The following is an 18654-nucleotide window of genomic DNA, read 5'->3' as shown; positions in this document are numbered from 1 at the left end:
ACTCACATACATACACAGTAGGGCCAATTTTTTATACAGGATCCAATTAACCTACCAGCATGTCTTTGGAGTGTGGGAGGAAACCAATCTGTCACGATTCGACCACGCCCACGGCGACTAGCTAACCGAGACGTGATGAATCGTGACTGGGCAGTATAAGGGGATAACAGAAATAAAGAAAATTCCTACTAAAGGCCCGTACACACGTACCGATTGTCGGCCGAAAATATTCGGCAGCCGAACGATCGGCCGATTTTCGGCTTGTTAGTATAATGCTTCCGACAGCGCACTTTCGGCCGAAAAGAATCTGTCGTGCAGGCATTAAAATTTTTGTTGGCCAACACCAGAAAGGCCGATTGTTCGCCAGTCAGTACAGAATTCGGCCGACAGACAGCAGATTTGCAAGACTGGGCATGCTCAGAAAAGAAAAAAGACCAGAAAAGTTAACCATCACATGACATCACTTCTGCAGTCGGCTGTTGTTGGCCGACAAAATTCGTGTGCAGTCTTTTGCAGTTTTCAACAGACAAGACAGCCCTCGGACAAAAGACAGCCGATTGTTCGGCCGACGATCGGTACGTGTGTACGGGGCTTAAGTAATTAGATTGGCTGCAATACTTTCACAGCCTGCACTGCCTTCGGTCACCACTAGAGGGAGACTCCACTCCAATCCAGCTGGCTGACCACACACAGGCAGATACAAATCTTACATACAATCTGGTGCACTCTAATGCCTGGTACACACGTACCGATCGTCGGCCGACCGATCGGCCGTCTTTTGTCCAGGGCTGTCCTGTCCGCTGAAAAGTGCAAAAGACTGCACACGAATTTTGTCGGCCAACAACAGCCGACTGCAGAAGTGATGTCATGTGATGGTTAACTTTCCGTGTCTTTTTTCTTCTCTGAGCATGCCCAGTCTTGCAAATCTGTGGATTGTCAGCCGAATTCTGTACTGACTGGCGAACAATCGGCCGTTCTGGTGTTGGCCAACAAAAATTTTAATGCCTGCATGACAGATTCTTTTCGGCCGAAAGTGCGCTGTCGGAAGCATCATACTAACAAGCCTACAATCGGCCGATCGGTCGTCGGCCGAATATTTACGGCCGACAATCGGTACGTGTGTACGAGGCATTAGGGTTGGGGAGCAGTCTAGCAATTACTACTAGGATTCCTCCAGCTATCCTACAAGCCAGAACCCCTGTGTTGATCACTCTTCCCACTGTCCCCACACCCACACACCACAAAGGATAGCCTGCCACCACCCAACAGTTTGTCCGCAGACTGGTCTGCTGGGACACCACACACACGCAGATCTCCGTCTGGTGTACAATCTGCATGCAATCTGCCAACACACAGTGCAATTGCATACAGATTGGCATGTATGTATGTATGTATGTATGTATGTACTGTATGTACTGGTATGTATGTGTGTGTATATATATATATATATATATATATATATATATATATATATATATATATATATACTGTATGTATATATGTATATATACTGTGCATGTGTGTGTGTGTGTATAGATATGTTTTCATGTGTCAGAACATGTCATTACGAGTTCTTTTAAACTTTAGTTTCACTTTTTAAATTTAGCAGTGCCTGTAATCTCACAATATCTCGTGAGATTACAGGCAGTCCACTCAGTTATACACAGATCTCAGCAGTTCTCAGAGAAAAAAATTCTCCTCTGATCACCCTGTGAGAAGTGAAGTTCTCCGCCTTCTAAACTGGGTGCCAGAGGAGATATTTTTTCTCTGAGATCTGCCGAGAAGTGAACTGAGAGAAAACTTCTCAGTTTACTAAACGTAGACCTAAATCATTTAAATATGAATTTGTTTTAGAACATAATTCACAATATATGACAGTTGAGAATATTCTACGGAAACATTGGCCTATCTTGCTTAAAAGTATTGTTTAAAGTACTACCTGAACATCATAAAAATACACTATAGTACCAAAAGTATTGGGACACCTGCCTTTACACGCACGTAAACTTTAATGGCATCCCAGTCTTAGTTGGTAGGGTTAAATATATAGTTATACAAAAAGTGGTCACTTCACCCACCTATAACCAGTCTTGACAGTAAGGAGCACTGGAAGGGCAAACGCAGGTCAAAAAGCCAAGGAATTTCCAGTCACTACTTACAACCAGCCAGCGACCAACCGAATGAACCTGTCTAACATTATTTGTTAAAAACAGGGGTTTAGTTGCACACATATGCAAATACATGCGTAAGCTGCAGGCCCCAGCAAGGCACTCTGATATCTGCAGACACTTCCGAAACAGTTACCTGCTGTGTCTGCCGCAACATCCTCAGCCCCTAGTAAAAGGTAAGGAGGTCTCACAAGGTGATTCAAAGGCTTTGGGTATGGAACATAGAGCAGGAAAGAGGATTATGGGGCCACAGTAATAAGGGTTTCTGAAGAATTCAAGCTTTTGCTTTAATTTTGCTGGTGAGATTGTAAGATTTTAGGCTCTCAAGGGTAGACCCCCTAAACCCCCTTGTATTGAATTGTGTTGTAACTGTACTGTTTCCTTTTTATTTGGAAAGCACTGCATAAACTGTTGGTTACATATACATTTTGTATATTAATAATAACAACAATATTAATTGGCAATGCAGTGAAAAAATGCTGTAAATGTGACAGCACAGCCACCCTCCTCCTCACTGACCTTCTCCTCCAATTTGGAACCAGCAGTCCCCCCATAAGCATCCCAGAGCATATGCACCATCTAAGGCTACACTCTACCACCATCACCAGCTCCTGCAACTTCTCTTGACCTATTCTAAATGCTCTGGCGTAAGGGTGCCACACAAAGGTTTAGGGGAAAACCTAGAGCCCCAGGCTACTTGCTCTTCTAAACACCAAAGAGTTTATGTCCATAAGCTACCCACTTGTCCCCAAAAAAGGACCTTCTCAAAAAAAAAAAAAAAAAGAATGGCAGGCATAAAAGGAGAGGTAGAAGTGTTGTGCATGGAGGTAGTAGTTAAGAGTATTACTAATGTGCTCTAGTACTCTTCCTCCTCTTTCACTACCTTTTTCTTCTTCTCCTCTTCCATTACCTACACCTCCTCTTCTATTTTCTCCAATGCCACTTCCTCCTGCCTCTTCCTTAAAGGAAGGATTCCTTTTTGTCTTTTTTCTTTTTCTCCTTCTCCTCAAGGGTTATGAAGCAGTCAGCTTCTTTTATGCTGCTACTAATGCGTTGTTTTCCTCCTCCTCTTCCACAAAAGTGCAAAGCAGCCATTTTTTTATACTGCTGCTATTCCCCCTTTTCCTCCTTCTCCTCCTCCTCTACAAAGGCACGTATCACACACCATGAGGAATCTGCAGAATTATATAAACACTGCTGCTATAAGAAGCTGCTGACAGACTTCACAATCATCTTGTCATAATACTGTTTGATTTGAATCTGATGTTTTGTCCAGTATACATACATCTTAAGCCCCGATGAAGGGGGGATTTTTGAGGCCACCAGGCATGTTGGCTCCATTCTTTATCTTAGTTCATACTGGAATAAAGACCTTAACAATTAATTCCTGGTGTGATGCTTTAATCACAGATCTATAAGGGAAGAGGTGACAGAAAGGCTTATTGTGCAAATCTGCCTATATTAAAACCCCATAAAAAGAGAATGTTTTTGCACTTACAGTAACATTAGGTGCTACCACCCAGCACTTAGGTATAAAAACACTCAAACTTATATAGTAAAATTGAACTACTCCCTGGTCCCCAAGTGCGTGGTGACGTCACAGAATACCAATTCCTCACACCCCATTTTGACCACTTCCTTTTGAACCAATTGAACTGGTGCACTGGAATTATTTTTGCATGGTATATATATATATATATATATATATATTTAAAAAATATTATACATATATACACTATATTTCCAAAAGTAATGGGACGCCTGCCTTTACACGCACATGGACTTTAATGGCATCCCAATCTTAGTCCATAGGGTTCAAAATTGAGTTGGCCCACCCTTTGCAGCTATAACAGCTTAAACTCTTCTAGGAAGGCTGTCCACAAGGTTTAGGAGTGTGTCTATGGGAGTGTTTGACCATTCTTCCAGAAGCGCATTTTTGAGGTTGGGCACTGATGTTGGACGAGAAGCCTTGGCTCGCAAGTCTCCACTCTAATTCACCCCAAAGGTGTTCTATCGGATTGAGGTCAAGACTCTGTGGAGGACAGTCAAGTTCCTCCACCCCAAACTAGCTCATCTACAGTATGTCTTTATGGACCTTGCTTTGTTCACTGGTCCAAATCATTTGGTGGAGGGGGGATTATGGTGTGGGGTTGTTTTTCAGAGGTTGAACTTGACCCCTTCGTTCCTCTGAAGGGAACTCTTATAGTGTCAGCATACCAAGACATTTTGGACAATTTCAGGCTCCCAACTTTGTGGGGATGGCCCCTTCCTTTTCCAACATGACTGCACACCAGTGTACAAAGCAAGGTCCATAAAGACATGGATGAATGAGTTTTAGGTGGAGGAACTTGAGTCCTCCTGACCTCAACCCGATAGAACCTCTTTGGGATGAATTAGAGTGGAGACTGCGAGCCAGACCATCTCATTTAACATCAGCAGTGGGGCTTCGACCAAGACGGGGACGCTCTTCTGGACATTCCAGTCGCTCCTAGCCTTGCTGACACTGTGGCCACATTGATGGTGGCCGCAGGGACAGCATGGCTAATAACTCCCATAATTCTTAACTATGATTGAACGACTAGATGGGGCCACCATTGTTATATATATATATATATATATATATATATATATATATTTTTTTTTTTTTGTGATCTAGGCTATTTTATTAATAGCGCCCCAAGCGAGTTTCTTTTGGCCCAGATTAGGTCCCCGAGATATTTAAGAAGGGGTTGTAACGACGATACATGTTTAAATTTTTTTTTTTGTTGGACACGTTGTTATCAGACCCTTATTTACAGTATTGACTTTCTGATTTTCGCTCCCTATCTTACATGTTATTAGTAGGGAGTATTTATATTATGTGTATCCCCGGGGTCATACTGCGGAGGGTGGTGGTGGTCTTGCGGGATCCCTGCAGGGAGAATAGCTCTCATGCGGAAAAAGGTGAAGCGGGTGGATTTATTAGGATGTTTTTTGTTGTTGGTGTTATATTTTGTACATTTTCCTTTTTTTTCTCTTATTATTTTTTTTTAGGTTTTATTCTTTCAGCTTCTATCAGCCTGAGCCTATCTACTTGCTTTTTCAATTCGAGACTGAGGAGGAGTGAACATGGTATTGCCCGCTTCTTGTATTTATCTCATTCACGGTCATGGCTTCTTTGACTAACAGGAATCACCTGAAAATCGTATTGTGGAACGTTAAGGGTCTTCGGTCTCCAAGTAAGCGAATGCAGGTACTTAGACACCTTAAATGTCTGTGGATAGATGTAGCTCTCCTTCAAGAGACCCATCTCTCCTCAGACGATCTCGAACGCCTACGCAAACTGTGGGTGGGTACAGTATATGGCTCCTCTGCTATAGGACGGAAAGCTGGAGTGGCCATTTTGGTACATAAAGATTTACAATTTAATCTTAAACAAATTCGGGCAGACACTGAGGGTCGTAAACTTACTATTGAACTCACTCTTAAGTCGGGTGATTTGGCAATTACAAATATTTGTGCACCTAATTCCCCCAATTCACACTTTTTTCAGGATATGACATCATGGATACTACAGGTATCGAATACTTTACATCTAGTTGGTGGGGACTTCAATTCGGTCATGCATTCATTAGAAGACCGTACAATTCCCGATTCTAAGATTTCCCACACTCTATCACGATCTATCCTGGATTCAACGCCATTAGCTCGACATATTTCATCGGCTAATCTTACAGATATGTGGCATATTACGCATCCTATTGACCGTGAATTTACTTTTTTTTCATCTCCACGTCAGTCCTTTTCACGTATCGATTATTTCTTTGCGTCACCAGCAGTGTTCATTTCGTCGACTAAAACCGACTAAAATGTTTTCGTCGACTAAATTAACACAATTTTAGTCAACTAAAATACGACTAAAACTAAAACAATTCAGATGACTAAAATACGACTAAAACTAAAATGGCATTTTAGTCAAAAGACTATAACTAAAACTAAATCGAAATTTGCTGCCAAAATTAACACTGGTGCATGCTCAAAGCTTAATACCATAAATAACATATTACATTTTTCACTCCAGGACCAGCAGTAGTATATAATGAGTTTGGAAATTGTATAAAAATGCTTAAATAATGCATTACAAATTACAATTGAACTACACCCATTCGATTATAGATGACTAAAATGAGTTTTAGTCGACTAAAATGTACTGGAGTTTTAGTCGACTAAATACGACTAAAACTAAAACACTTGCAGAAGACTAAAATGGGACTAAAACTAAAATGCCATTTTAGTCCTAAGACTAAGACTAAAACTAAATTGAAATTTGCTGCCAAAATTAACACTGGTCACCAGCTCTCACTTCATATGGCGTTTTCCATCTTTCCTACAAGATAATGAGGATTTTATACATACGATGCGATCGTCGTGGGAGGAATATTCCTCGCACAATGTTTCCTATCTCACCTCTGATCCCAACTTATTTTGGGAAGCAGGTAAAGCCTTTTTAAAGGGCAAATTATATCCTATACCTCTCAATATAAAAAACATGCACGACAACAGTGCCTAAAGACAAGCCAAGATTTACGACACGCCCAAGAGACTTCTACCATTAAAAACTGGCAGAGTGCGAAAAACTCCTTTGATTTATGGGCTGCACAGCAAGAAGCGTTCAGGTCGTCATACTATTCCCTACACTATCATAAATTTGGAAATAAAGCTGGCAAACTCCCTGCTAAAATGTGTTTGGATACTCGTTGTCCGACACATATAACAGCCCTCAAATCAAAAGATGGCACCCTTGTTTCATCACCGACTGAGGTCAGTAGGATGCAGGTAGAGTATTATACTGCATTGTACTCTACTGACCCTACTGATCTCGATACTGCGCAAACTTTACTAGCGAAAATACGCCTGCCTACACTTACGTCGGCCGATATAAAAAGCTTAAATACTCCCATTTCATTGGAAGAGATTCGACTTACTATCAAAGCTCTCCCATCAGCTAAAGCCCCTGGTCCAGATGGTTATTCAGCTGATTTCTACAAGCTTATTAACGATTTTATATTGTCGACTCTTCTCCCTGTTTTCCAATTAATGTGGTCGGGGGGTCCTTATCTCCCTATGGGATCACTCGCTCACATTAAACTCATCCCCAATAAAGGGAAAGACCCACTTCTGCCCGGATCATATCGTCCGATATCTCTTATAAACGTGGACGCAAAAATTCTTTCAAAGATAGTTGCTTCACGTCTTGCTGGTCTTCTTCCATCACTTTTGCTTTCTGCTCAGTCAGGATTTGTCACGGGTCGCTCATCGACGCTTAATATCCACAGGGTCCTTCTGGCACTTGAACATGCTAGAAGAAATCCTCAAATAGATGCAGCCATTATAACGATAGACACTGAAAAGGCCTTTGACAACATTAGTTTCAACTGGCTTTTTAAAGTTATGGAAATATTTGGCTTTTCGGACTCTATTCTCCTGTTTCTTCAACAAATGTATAAATCACCGACTGCTAAGCTCTCTACGCTAGATTTCACTTCAGATACTATCCACTTAACGAAAGGGACACGCCAAGGCTGCCCTCTTTCCCCTATTCTTTTTAATTTGGCCCTTGAGCCTTTATCTAGACTTTTTAATTCTCCAGAGGGTATTAGCGGAATTCCTCTCGGGAACCAAACCTTAAAATCTGCTTTATTTGCGGACGATATTTTGATCTTTTTGTCTAATCCTCTTAATGATTTCTTAATTCTTAAAGAAATGTTTGCGACCTTCCAACTCTGCTCGGGTTTTCAGATAAATTTTGATAAAAGTGAGGTATTAGAACTACATCCTCAACTGTCCGCTCACTGGCGTAGACTATCCCCATTTGCTATGGCGCCGCAATATATAACGTACCTTGGCATTCACATAGGAAGGGACCCCTCATCTTTATACACCCTTAACTTTCCACCACTCATTTGTAAAATTGTCTCTGAGATGCAGACCTGGGCGACCCTCCCTCTCTCACTCTTCGGGAGATGTAATTTATTTAAGATGGTATCTTTTCCGCGTCTTTTATATCCATTACAGACACTTCCTTTACTCTTGAAGCACTCGGATGTGCAGAGAATAAATAAAGCATTGAACATTATACCCCGCCAGCCATCCTCCACTCCTCTCTCAGGGCGCTACCACCCCATCTTAAAAACAATATTGTCATTAGAGATACAGTGGTGGCATGGAGGGAGGTGTGGAGGGTGGTGGGCTTGCCCTCCAGTATCTCTAGCTACCTTACTATTCAAGGCAATCCCATGTTCATTCCCTCTACTACACAAGCAGCCTTCAGACAGTGGGCAATTTTGGGACTAACTAAAGCCTCCTCGCTTTATGACAATATTACCAACCATTTCAAATCTTTTCAAGTGCTGAGACAGGAATTTAATCTGCCCTCTTCTCATTACTTTTTCTACCTACAAATGACTTCCTTTTTGTGGACTTGCTGCAGATATGGAACAAATCCATTTAAACCTTCCTTGATCGACGTAGTGCTTCATCAAAAAGAATATTCTATTTCTATTCTATATAAGCATTTAGTGTCTCATTCGTTGGGTAGGATTCAACAGGTATTATTCCAGAAATGGTCTCACATTCCGAGGGATGAAACATTACCGGAAAAGCTTCTTAAGAGCTATAAAAGAATACACTCTATTATTATCTCTGAAAATTGGCGGGAAACTCATTTTAGAATAATGCATCGGGCTTACTATCCTTTTCGACATTGCCCAGATGATCCTACCCAAGAGCAATGTCCGTGGTGTAAAGTCACACGGCCTACACTTTTACATCGACTCTGGGAATGTCCTCATATCAGCAATTTTTGGGACAGCGTGCTGGGTTATATTTTTCTTATTTCGGGTATGGGTGTACCTAAGACTCCTACTACCTGCCTTTTTAACTGCATATCCTTTTCTTCACAATGGACCCACCTCTGCCTCTTGGCAGCACGCAGAACGATTATGGCTAACTGGATTAACTCCATCCCACCAAATCTCTCACAGGTCCAACAATCTTTGCTGTCTCTATGCCAACTGGAAAGACTTGACGTTATGCTTTCCAACTCACGTACTACCCCGAGATTTCTTACCAGATGGAGACCATTTCTGGAATATACATTTTCAGAAGAGAGCTTGACAGATATGATACGCCCTTTTAGATTCACTGAATGGTATTCTTCTAGGGACACGGCCGATTTTTTTGGCAACATAAGGGTTGCAACCTAGATAGGCTCAGGCTGAATCTTGAATCTCCAATCCCCCCCCCCCCCCCGTTTTCTTCTGTTTTTTTTTTTTTTTGGTGTTTGTTTTGATTTTCTTGTTTCTTTTTCGTGTTTTTTTTTTCTGTTCTCCTTTTTTTTCTTCGTTGTCTATTGATGCAAAGCCTTGGAGTGTTTGACCCAAGTAATTGGCTGCATTAACACTGCTTTATATTTTTTGTCTGATTTTGTATGTTAAAAGGAAAATAAAAATTTATATAAAAAAAAAAACATCAGCTGATGAAGTCCCGCGCTGTGGGACGTAACGCGTGTGAAGGGGGAGGGGCCGGTGACATCACCTGCCATCCATTGCGGTCGAGACCACTGTGTGTAATACCATCTGCTCATCACATGCACTTGTATAGTGCTTTACAAGGTAATTTTATGATTTTATGCTATGTTCAATAAAGTAATTTATTGCGGTAATGCACTATATCCGGACCTTTGTTTTCCTATGGACCTGTGATCCGCTTTATGGACCTGTGATCTGTTACCTGTGAGCCTTTTCTGATGAAGAGGAATACTGATCTGATCTATATTGGTGATATCCTTGGAGAAAGTTTATGTCTTACTAGCCCGTCTGGTGACACAGGGGCTAAGTGTGAGGTGAGAGGCTAATGAGACTGGGTGGAGGATTACCAGCACATTGAAGAGCACTGAATGTTTATATCTTGTGTATGCTTCAACATACTTTGCACCTGTGGACTGCTCTCTTCGATATCATCTTCATAATCCATATTTGACAGCGCTGCACTTTTTGTTATACATTTAACATCAGTGCCTGACCTCACAAATGTGCTTCTGGAAGAATGGTCAAACATTCCCATAGACACACTCCTAAACATTGTGGACAGCCTTCCCAGAAGAGTTAAAGCTATTATTATTGCAAAGAGTGGGCAGGCGTCCCAATACTTTTGACAATATAGTGGCTTTTTTAATCACTGGAACATGCATAGTTGTTTCTAGATTTAATGCTACAGGGTGTCACATTTTCATGCAAAAACTGCAAGCCTTCAGTAACATGACTGGGCTAAGGGTCCACAAATTTACAGGTAGATTCTTCCTTCTGCTTATGTTTTTAAAGTGTTTTCACAGTTCTGATTACTATTCATAAACACAAGCTTCTTTTGTTTTTTTCCCCATTTACAACCTACAGAGGTTGATCAATAAGGAATTTCTTCCTCTCAGATCATGTCAGAAGTAACCACTGACACTTATGATCTTTTTAACTGTCTGTAAAAAGGATTCGTCTTGCTAACCACAAATGTAAGGAGCATTTTTCCTTCTGACTATTACATTTTTTTTAAATTGAGATATAGATTTAATAATTATTAGCGAGGGTTTACCAATACTGGAAAATTATTTTAAGGATTCCTCCATGTTAAAAAAGATAAAATGGGATGGGTTAGTGTTTAAAAAAATTGTAATCTTACAGCACAAATTCCAGGAGTGAAGAACATCCAACACCATTTAATTAAAACAAAGGGACGATGACCAATCATATCTTCAATGTTGTCGTAGAACCGATTGCTTCCTGCAAATGTAGAATAAATTATTGAATTGCGGCCAATTTATAGTAATCATTCAATGTTATTTGATCTATAATACACCTCTTCATGAAAACATTTATAGCAGTCACTATAAATTATATAAAGATTGCATTCTAACATTAACATGTATTTAATTGTTTTCAAGTTATTATTTTTTGTATTCAGTTCAAATTCCTATTGTTGAAGTCTTACCCCAGCGGTGCTTCCCAAGTTAGATATATCTTTATGTACCTGGACTGCAACCTTATTTCACCTGAAAATTCACCTGAAGGTCTGTCCATTACTGTTTTTCAGTCTGCTTTAACAGTCTTTGTCTGTCAGCAGCAATTTATAAATGAATCCTTTTGTAGATAGTTGCACCATAGTTACACCATTTTTATTTTCTGCTGAGTTTTGTAAGGCCACCACATACTGCGTTGCATAACCTTACTTTTTCCCATATGCCTGCCTGGCCTTTTCAACAGTCAACTTAACAGGGTGCTGTCACCAAACACAACATGTCAACACAGGGGCACAGTTTTGTTCACAGTCCACTAGTGCTCTTTAATTCATAAAAATGTTACTTAGTGCCATCTTCGTTCCCAATCCAAGTGGAGCACTCACTTAGTTATAGAAAAAAATGGTAATCGCCATTCAGCACAGTTATAGATGTTGATGATGCTCACTGTATTTAAATGTTACTTTTCTCAATCTGCATGCATTAAATGCTTAAAGCAGACAAAGTATGGTGCCACAGCCCTGTATACTTAATATTGTTAACCAATTTTTTTATTTCACCTATATGGCCATGTTCACACTTATGTGACACATGAAAATGTGCCATGATCTGGCAAGTGCACTGCACTGGCTCCCCAAATGCACCAGCCAACGCACGTGTGCTGAATCATAACGCAATGCATGGTAACCTATTTCCCTGCATTGTAGTGTGATGCAATTTAAAAATAAAGGTGCCTGCACCTCATTTGTATGTATGGCGCATGTATTGAATTGAATGTCAGATTCCATCCCCTATTGGTGGGTGGAATGGGGAAAGATGGGGGGAGAGTTATGGCAGAGGATAAGAAAGTTCCCATGTTACAAACAACCATTGGAAATGGTACTATTTGTACCAAAATTAAAAATATGCAAAATAAGTGTCCAAAATGTGACAATGAATTTAAGTGTTTGTTCACCAATGCCAGAAGTCTGCCAAGCAAAATAGGTGAGTTTGAAGCTCTGGTGCACGAGGTGAACTATATTTTAATTGGTATTGCTGAATCTTGGCTTCATTCTTCACATAACTGGGTTATTAATATTCCTGGCTATGCTCTCATTCAGAAAGACAGGGTAAAACTTAGGGGTGGTGGTGTCTGTCTCTATGTGAGAAGTGATCTCAAAGTAAGTGTGAAAGAGGACCTAATTGATGGAGAGTGTGATGAGTCTGAAGCAGTATGGGTGGAAATGTATATGGGTGTGCGTAATACAAAGATTATCATTGGAGTTTGTTATAGACCTCCCAGTATTAAGGAGGAGGTGGAGACTCAGCTTCTGGCACAGATATAAAGGGCTGTAAGGGCTGGGTCATAGATAATAATGGGAGATTTTAACTACCCAAACATTGACTGGAGTAATGGCACTGCTGGAACAGTTAAAGGGCAAAAAATTATAAACCTATTACAAGACAATTTTATGGTACATTTTATTGAGGCTCCCACTAGAAATGATGCTCTGTTGGACCTGGCAATCTCAAATAAAATAATAATAATATATGTTCATATATAATAATAATGTTCATATAAAAGAACATTTGGGTAGCATTGACCATAATATAATTTCATTTAATATTAGCTGTAAGCAAAAAAAATGCATACAAGAAATATAAAAAAAAAATGTACTTTAAGAGAGCAAATTTTCCAAGGATGAGGGCTGCTTTCCATTTCCAGGATTTAGACTGGGAAGGAATACTGACATTGATGAGCAAAGAACAGAAATGGGAATTTTCCAAAAAGACTGTTTGCAAACTCCCTGCAAAGTATATTCCCATATCAAATACGTTTAAAAAGATTAAAAATAAAACCTATGTGGCTCACAGCCAAAGTTAAAAAAGCCATAAATAATAAGAAAAGAGCTTTTAAAAAATTTATAAATGAAGGAACACTATCATTGTTTAATTGTTATAAAGAATATAACAGAATATGTAAAAAGGAAATTAAGGATGCAAAAATTTAAAATGAATGACAGATTGCAAAAGATAGTAGGACAAACCCCAAAAAATTCTTCAAATATATTAATAGTAAAAAAGGTTAGGTTTGAGCATGCAGGCCCTTTACAAAACAATCAGAAGTGGGTGACTGGGGACAAAGAGAAGGCAAATGTATTAAATACTTTCCTCAGCTCTGTGTATACAAAGGAGCATGGGGGAGCTCATGACCATAATGAGGATGGCATTGACACCGCCCCAAATGATCCACAATGGCTCAAAAGTGATATGGTCCAGAAATATTTAGACAGAATAAGGGTGGATAAAGCGCCTGGACCAGATGGCATCCACCCACGCATCCTAAAAGAATTGAGCGCTGTAATTTCAAAGCCTTTGTTTTTAATTTTTAGGGACTCATTAAGGACTGGAATAGTACCACTGGATTGGCGTAGGGCCAATGTGGTGCCTATATTTAAAAAGGGATCAAAGTCTTTGCCAAGTAACTATAGACCTGTTAGTTTAACTTCTATGGTTAGGAAGATACTGGAGAGGTATAAAATAAACACATAGATGAGTTCTTGCTGGAAAAAAAATAATATTTTAAGCAACAGACAGCATGGATTCAAGAAAGACAGAAGTTGTCAAACAAACCTGATTTATTTTTATAAGTAAAACCTTGAACAGGGGGGTGGCTGTGGACGTAGTATACTTGGATTTTGCAAAAGCTTTTGACACAGTTCCCCACACACGGCTAATGTGTAAGGTAAAGTCTACAGGCTTGGAAAGATCAGTTTGTAAATGGATAGAAAATTGGCTAAAAGATAGAAGTAGTGGTTGCCCCTGTACAAATCATTAGTAAGACCTCATCTGGAATATGCAGTTCAGTTGTGGGCACCAGTTCTTAAAAAGGATATTGGGGAACTGGAGAAAGTGCAGAGTAGGGCAACCAAACTGACAAGAGGCATAGAGGAGCTCAGCTATGAGGAAAGATTAGAGGAACTGAATTTATTCTCTCTTGAGAAGAGGAGATTAAGGGGAAATATGATCAACATGTATAAATACATAAGGGGTCCATATAGTGAACTTGGTGTTGAGTTATTCACTTTAAGGCCAACACAGAGGATGAGGGGGCACTCTTTACGTCTAGAGGAAAATAGATTTTGTCTCCAAATACAGAAAGGTTTCTTCACTGTAAGAGCTGTGGAAATGTGGAATGGACTCCCTCCAGAGGTAGTCCTGGCTACTTCACTAGATTGCTTTAAGAAAGGCCTGGATTCTTTCCTGGGTGTACATAATATAAATGGGTACTATTATGTATAGGTAAAGTTGATCCAAGGAATATTTGATTACCTCTCTGGGAATCAGGAAGGAATTGTTTCCCCTGCTGTAGGAAATTGGATCATGCGTTGCTGGGGTTTTTTTTGCCTTCCTCTGGATCAACTGTGGGTATAGTCTTGTGTATATGGGATTGTATGGTTGGGTTTTCTTTACTGTTTTTTGTTTTTTATTGGTTAAGCCAGATGGACTTGTGTCTTTTTTCAACCTGACTAACTATGTATCTATGTAACTATGACATCCACCCAGGGATCCTAAAAGAATTGAGCTCTGTCATTTCAAAGCCATTATTTCTAATTTTAAAGGGATACGGTAATGACAAGAATAGTATCACTGGATTGGCGAAGGGCCAATATGGTGCCTATATTTAGAAAGGGATCAAAGTCTTTACCAAGAAACTATAGACCTGTTAGTTTAGCTTCTATAGTTCTATAGTAGATACTTGAAAGTTTAATAAAAAAAACACAGATGAGTTCTTGCTGGAAAAAATACTTTAAGCAACAGACAGCATGGATTCATGAAAGACAGAAGTTGTCAAACAAATATGATTTCTTTTTATGTGGAGGAAAGTAAAACCTTGGACAGAGGGGTGGCTATGGACGTAGTATACTTGGATTTTGCAAAAGAGTTTGACACAGTTCCCCACACACGGCTAATGTGTAAGGTAGAGTCTACAGATTTGGAAAGATCAGTTTGTATATGGATAGAAAATTGGCTAAAAGATAGAAATTAGAGAGTAGTGGTTAATGATTCTTACTCTGAATGGTCTAAATGGTCTATGAGCTTCGAGTTCGAGTCGAACGTACATTCGACTCGAACATTGGCTGTTCGCTCGTTCGTCGAATGACGAACAAATGGGCTTCTTCGTGGGAACTTTGATTTCCCTCATTATCATGGACTCTGACCTCCAATAAATAAATTACTGGCTGGGGGAATTGAACTGACAGCTCTCTTATTGCAAGTCTGGTATTCTACCACCTAAGCCTGCTTAAGCTGAACACACTCTCCTTAACTTTTATCTCATCCACTGTGTGCAGGGAGAGATAGGAGTTAGTTAGTTAGGCAGGGAAAGTATGACGAACCTAAATGTACTTGATGGTGGCGTAGCTGGTAGAATACAAGGCCTGCAATTGTCATGGTTGTGGGTTCGAATCCCTTGGCCAGGGGGTGATTGATAAGTGGAATTTTATAATTAATAATACATTGCTAGCAGGGAGAGAGATTTTTGCTTTTTACAGTTTGTTGAGATCAGATAGTGCAGTGTATACCACAAAGATATATATATATATATATATATATATATATATATATATATATATATATATATATATAGGCACTTCAGTTTATGTCAGTATTGCTGAAAAAAATGAAAAAATGTAATTTAAACTTGCTCGCGGCTGTAATGTATTGTTGGCTCCCGGCAATACAGATAAAAGAATGAACAAAAAAAATGGCACCAAAATTAAAAATAAATCCGGGGTGGGGTTCCCCCCTAAAATCCATACCAGATTCTTATCCGAGCACACAGCCTGGCTGGCCAGGATGGGGGTGGGGGTGAGCGAGCGCCCCCCTTCTGAACCATACCAGGCCACATGCCCTCAACATGGGGGGGTGGGTGCTTTGGGACAGGGGGGCTCTACCCCCTACCCCAAAGCACCTTGCCCCCATGTTGATGGGGACAGGGGTCTCTTCCCCACAACCCTGGGCTGTGGTTGTGGGGGTCTGTTGGGGGGGGCTTATCGGAATCTGGAAGTACCCTTTCACCAAAAAAGTGTACAAAAAAATAAAGACAAAAGCCAGTTTTGGAAAAGTCGCCGATGATCAGTCGCCCGTCTGCCTGAAAAATAGAAAAAAGAAGAAGGAGCTCCTGCTTCTACGGATGCTTCCCGCAGAATGAATTGTTTTGATTTTGATTATAGTGACCTATCATCACAAGCCGCCCCACAATGCACTGCTCAGGTGCAGTGAATAAATGAAATGATGTCAGTAATTTATTCACTGCACCTGAGCAGTGCATTGTGGGGTGGCTTGTAAAGTCAGGTAACTATAAAATAGCTGTCAAAATCAAAACAGCTCATTACGCGTGAAGCGTCCGTAGAAGCAGGAGCTTCTTTTTTTTATTTCTATTTTGCGGGCGGATGGACGACTGATCATCGGGGGACAGTATTTTTTTTATTTTTTAATAAAAGACTTTTCCAAAACTGGCTTTTGTCATTATTTTTTTGTACAATTTTTTGGTGAATGAGTAGGGGTACAATGTACCCGATATTCATTTACATGGGGGGGGGATCTGGGGGCCCTTTGTTAAAGGAGGCTTCCAGTTTCCAATAAGCCTCCCCCCGCAGTTGGGTCATTCACTTTAAGGTCATCACAGAGGACAAGAGGGCACTGTTTACATCTAGAGGAAAAGCGATTTCATCACCAAACACAGGAAGGTTTCTTCACAGTAAAAGCTGTGAAAATGTGGAATAGACTCCCTCAAGAGGTGGTTCTGGACAGCTCAGTAGATTGCTTTAAAAAATACTGGATTATTTCCTAAATGTACATGTAGCACCCTACAGGTAGGTGCTAGGAAAATGTATAGTGGGCCTTGTCTGCTTAACAGCAGGGCCATGATTTCTTTTTGTCAGGGTGTCATGGCTTCCAGGTGTGCCTGCTGAGAGGGCAGTCTCCCCACTGGTTCCTGTGAGAGGCTTCTCATAGGGCAGTGGAGGAAACCCAATCAGGGGACACATTCATGCTTGTAACTACCCGAGAAGGCAGAGTATGCCGCAAGGGATTCTGGGAGTGGGTATAGGTTCGAGGGAAGTACGTGATTGTGTATCTTTGGCGGGAACAGAGTCCCAGGAGGGAGAGAACGGCTGTCTCTCCTCTTGTTTGAGGAAGAGGATGTCTCGGGTGCTGCCTGAGAATCCAGAGAGTGCTGAGCTGAGCTGAGGGGGATCCGGTGTGTCGAGAACCAGCGGAGAATGAGAGGGGTCCAGTCCTAGGAAAGCCTACACAGCTCGTGAGTACTGAGGATTGCTCCTGGGGGGTCTGCCTGAAGTGTTAGAGGGGACCACTCTGGAGAAGTTCCAAGGTTCCAGATATCAGCTAGCGGACAAAGGGGGTACCTAGGTACCTAGGTTGAGGACCCTGAAGTGACAGAGGGGGTACCTAGTCAGGACAGGAGGCCCTGAAGAGTTAAAGGGGGCACCTGCAGTTTGGGCCCTGAACAGATAGTGTGCAGTGTCTTAGTTGAGAGCTGCAGCCATACATGATTCCACAACAGTCTACCTCAAGCCAGTGCAAGGCTAGAGGAAGAAGTCAGTGACTTTGCAGTACAGCAGTGTTTGTAGCTCATCTTCTGGACTCAAAGTTGAGGATCTAGCACTTCTTTTTTGTTCTGAGTGTCAGTGAGCTTTGGCTAGGGTCGCTGGCATCAAGACAGCTTTAACAGACATTTCCTGAAAAAGTCCCAAGTTGAGCTTAAAGGAGTATCCCACTCATTCCCTTCTCCCATCCCCTTAATTACAATAAACCAACAAAACAAAGATGCCGGAGTTGTCAATGTCTCTCACACCCAATGTTGCAGCTCACATGGGCTGCAGAGGTACCCTGTAACAATGGTAGACCCACATCAGGCCCAATGCGTTGAAAACCTGCTACATAAATAATATAACTGGGTACTCACATTTATAGGTAAAGTTGATCCAGGCAATATACAATTCCCTCAGGATCAGGAAGGATTTCTTTACCCTGCTGTAGCAAATCGGATCATGCTTTGCTGGTTTTTTTTTTAGCCTTCTTCTGGAATGACTGTGGGTATAGGATGGTGTATATGGGATTGATTGCTTTTTGCTTTTAATTGGTTGAACTAGATGGACTTGAGTCATTTTTTTAACCTGACTATATATGTAACTATTAATGGGCTGCCCTAAATGCAACACATCTACAGTAAACATGCAAAAACACCAGCCCAGCTGCATAGGTGTGAATGGAGCCTAAGACAGTTATCACCAGAACATTGAAGATTTTCTCTCACTTCTAGTAGTGGGAACAACTCTAAAAATGTTGATATCCCTCACTTTTGTTTTTGGTGACAATGATCATTGACCACCAGTACAAATAGAGGGGTGAATCTCTCCCATGGGGACACAGACTGAA

The 18654-nt window shown here is 40.8% G+C and overlaps 1 protein-coding gene across 1 annotated transcript in view; it reads right to left on the bottom strand.

Annotated features, from left to right (window-relative positions):
• Positions 1 to 18654, bottom strand: part of SLC6A11 (solute carrier family 6 member 11) — a 423717-nt gene that overhangs the window by 31204 nt on the left and 373859 nt on the right. Inside the window, exon 13 of the mRNA XM_082265786.1 lies at positions 10878 to 10978. Within this exon, the coding sequence (XP_082121912.1) occupies positions 10878 to 10978 (101 nt within the window). The remainder of the gene's footprint in view (positions 1 to 10877; positions 10979 to 18654) is intronic.

Source organism: Pelophylax lessonae (assembly GCF_965119305.1).
Source record: "Pelophylax lessonae genome assembly, chromosome: 8".
NCBI classification, from domain to species: domain Eukaryota; kingdom Metazoa; phylum Chordata; class Amphibia; order Anura; family Ranidae; genus Pelophylax; species Pelophylax lessonae.
The sequence above is the reverse complement of the archived record's forward strand: the minus strand, read 5'-3'. Positions and strand labels throughout refer to the sequence as shown.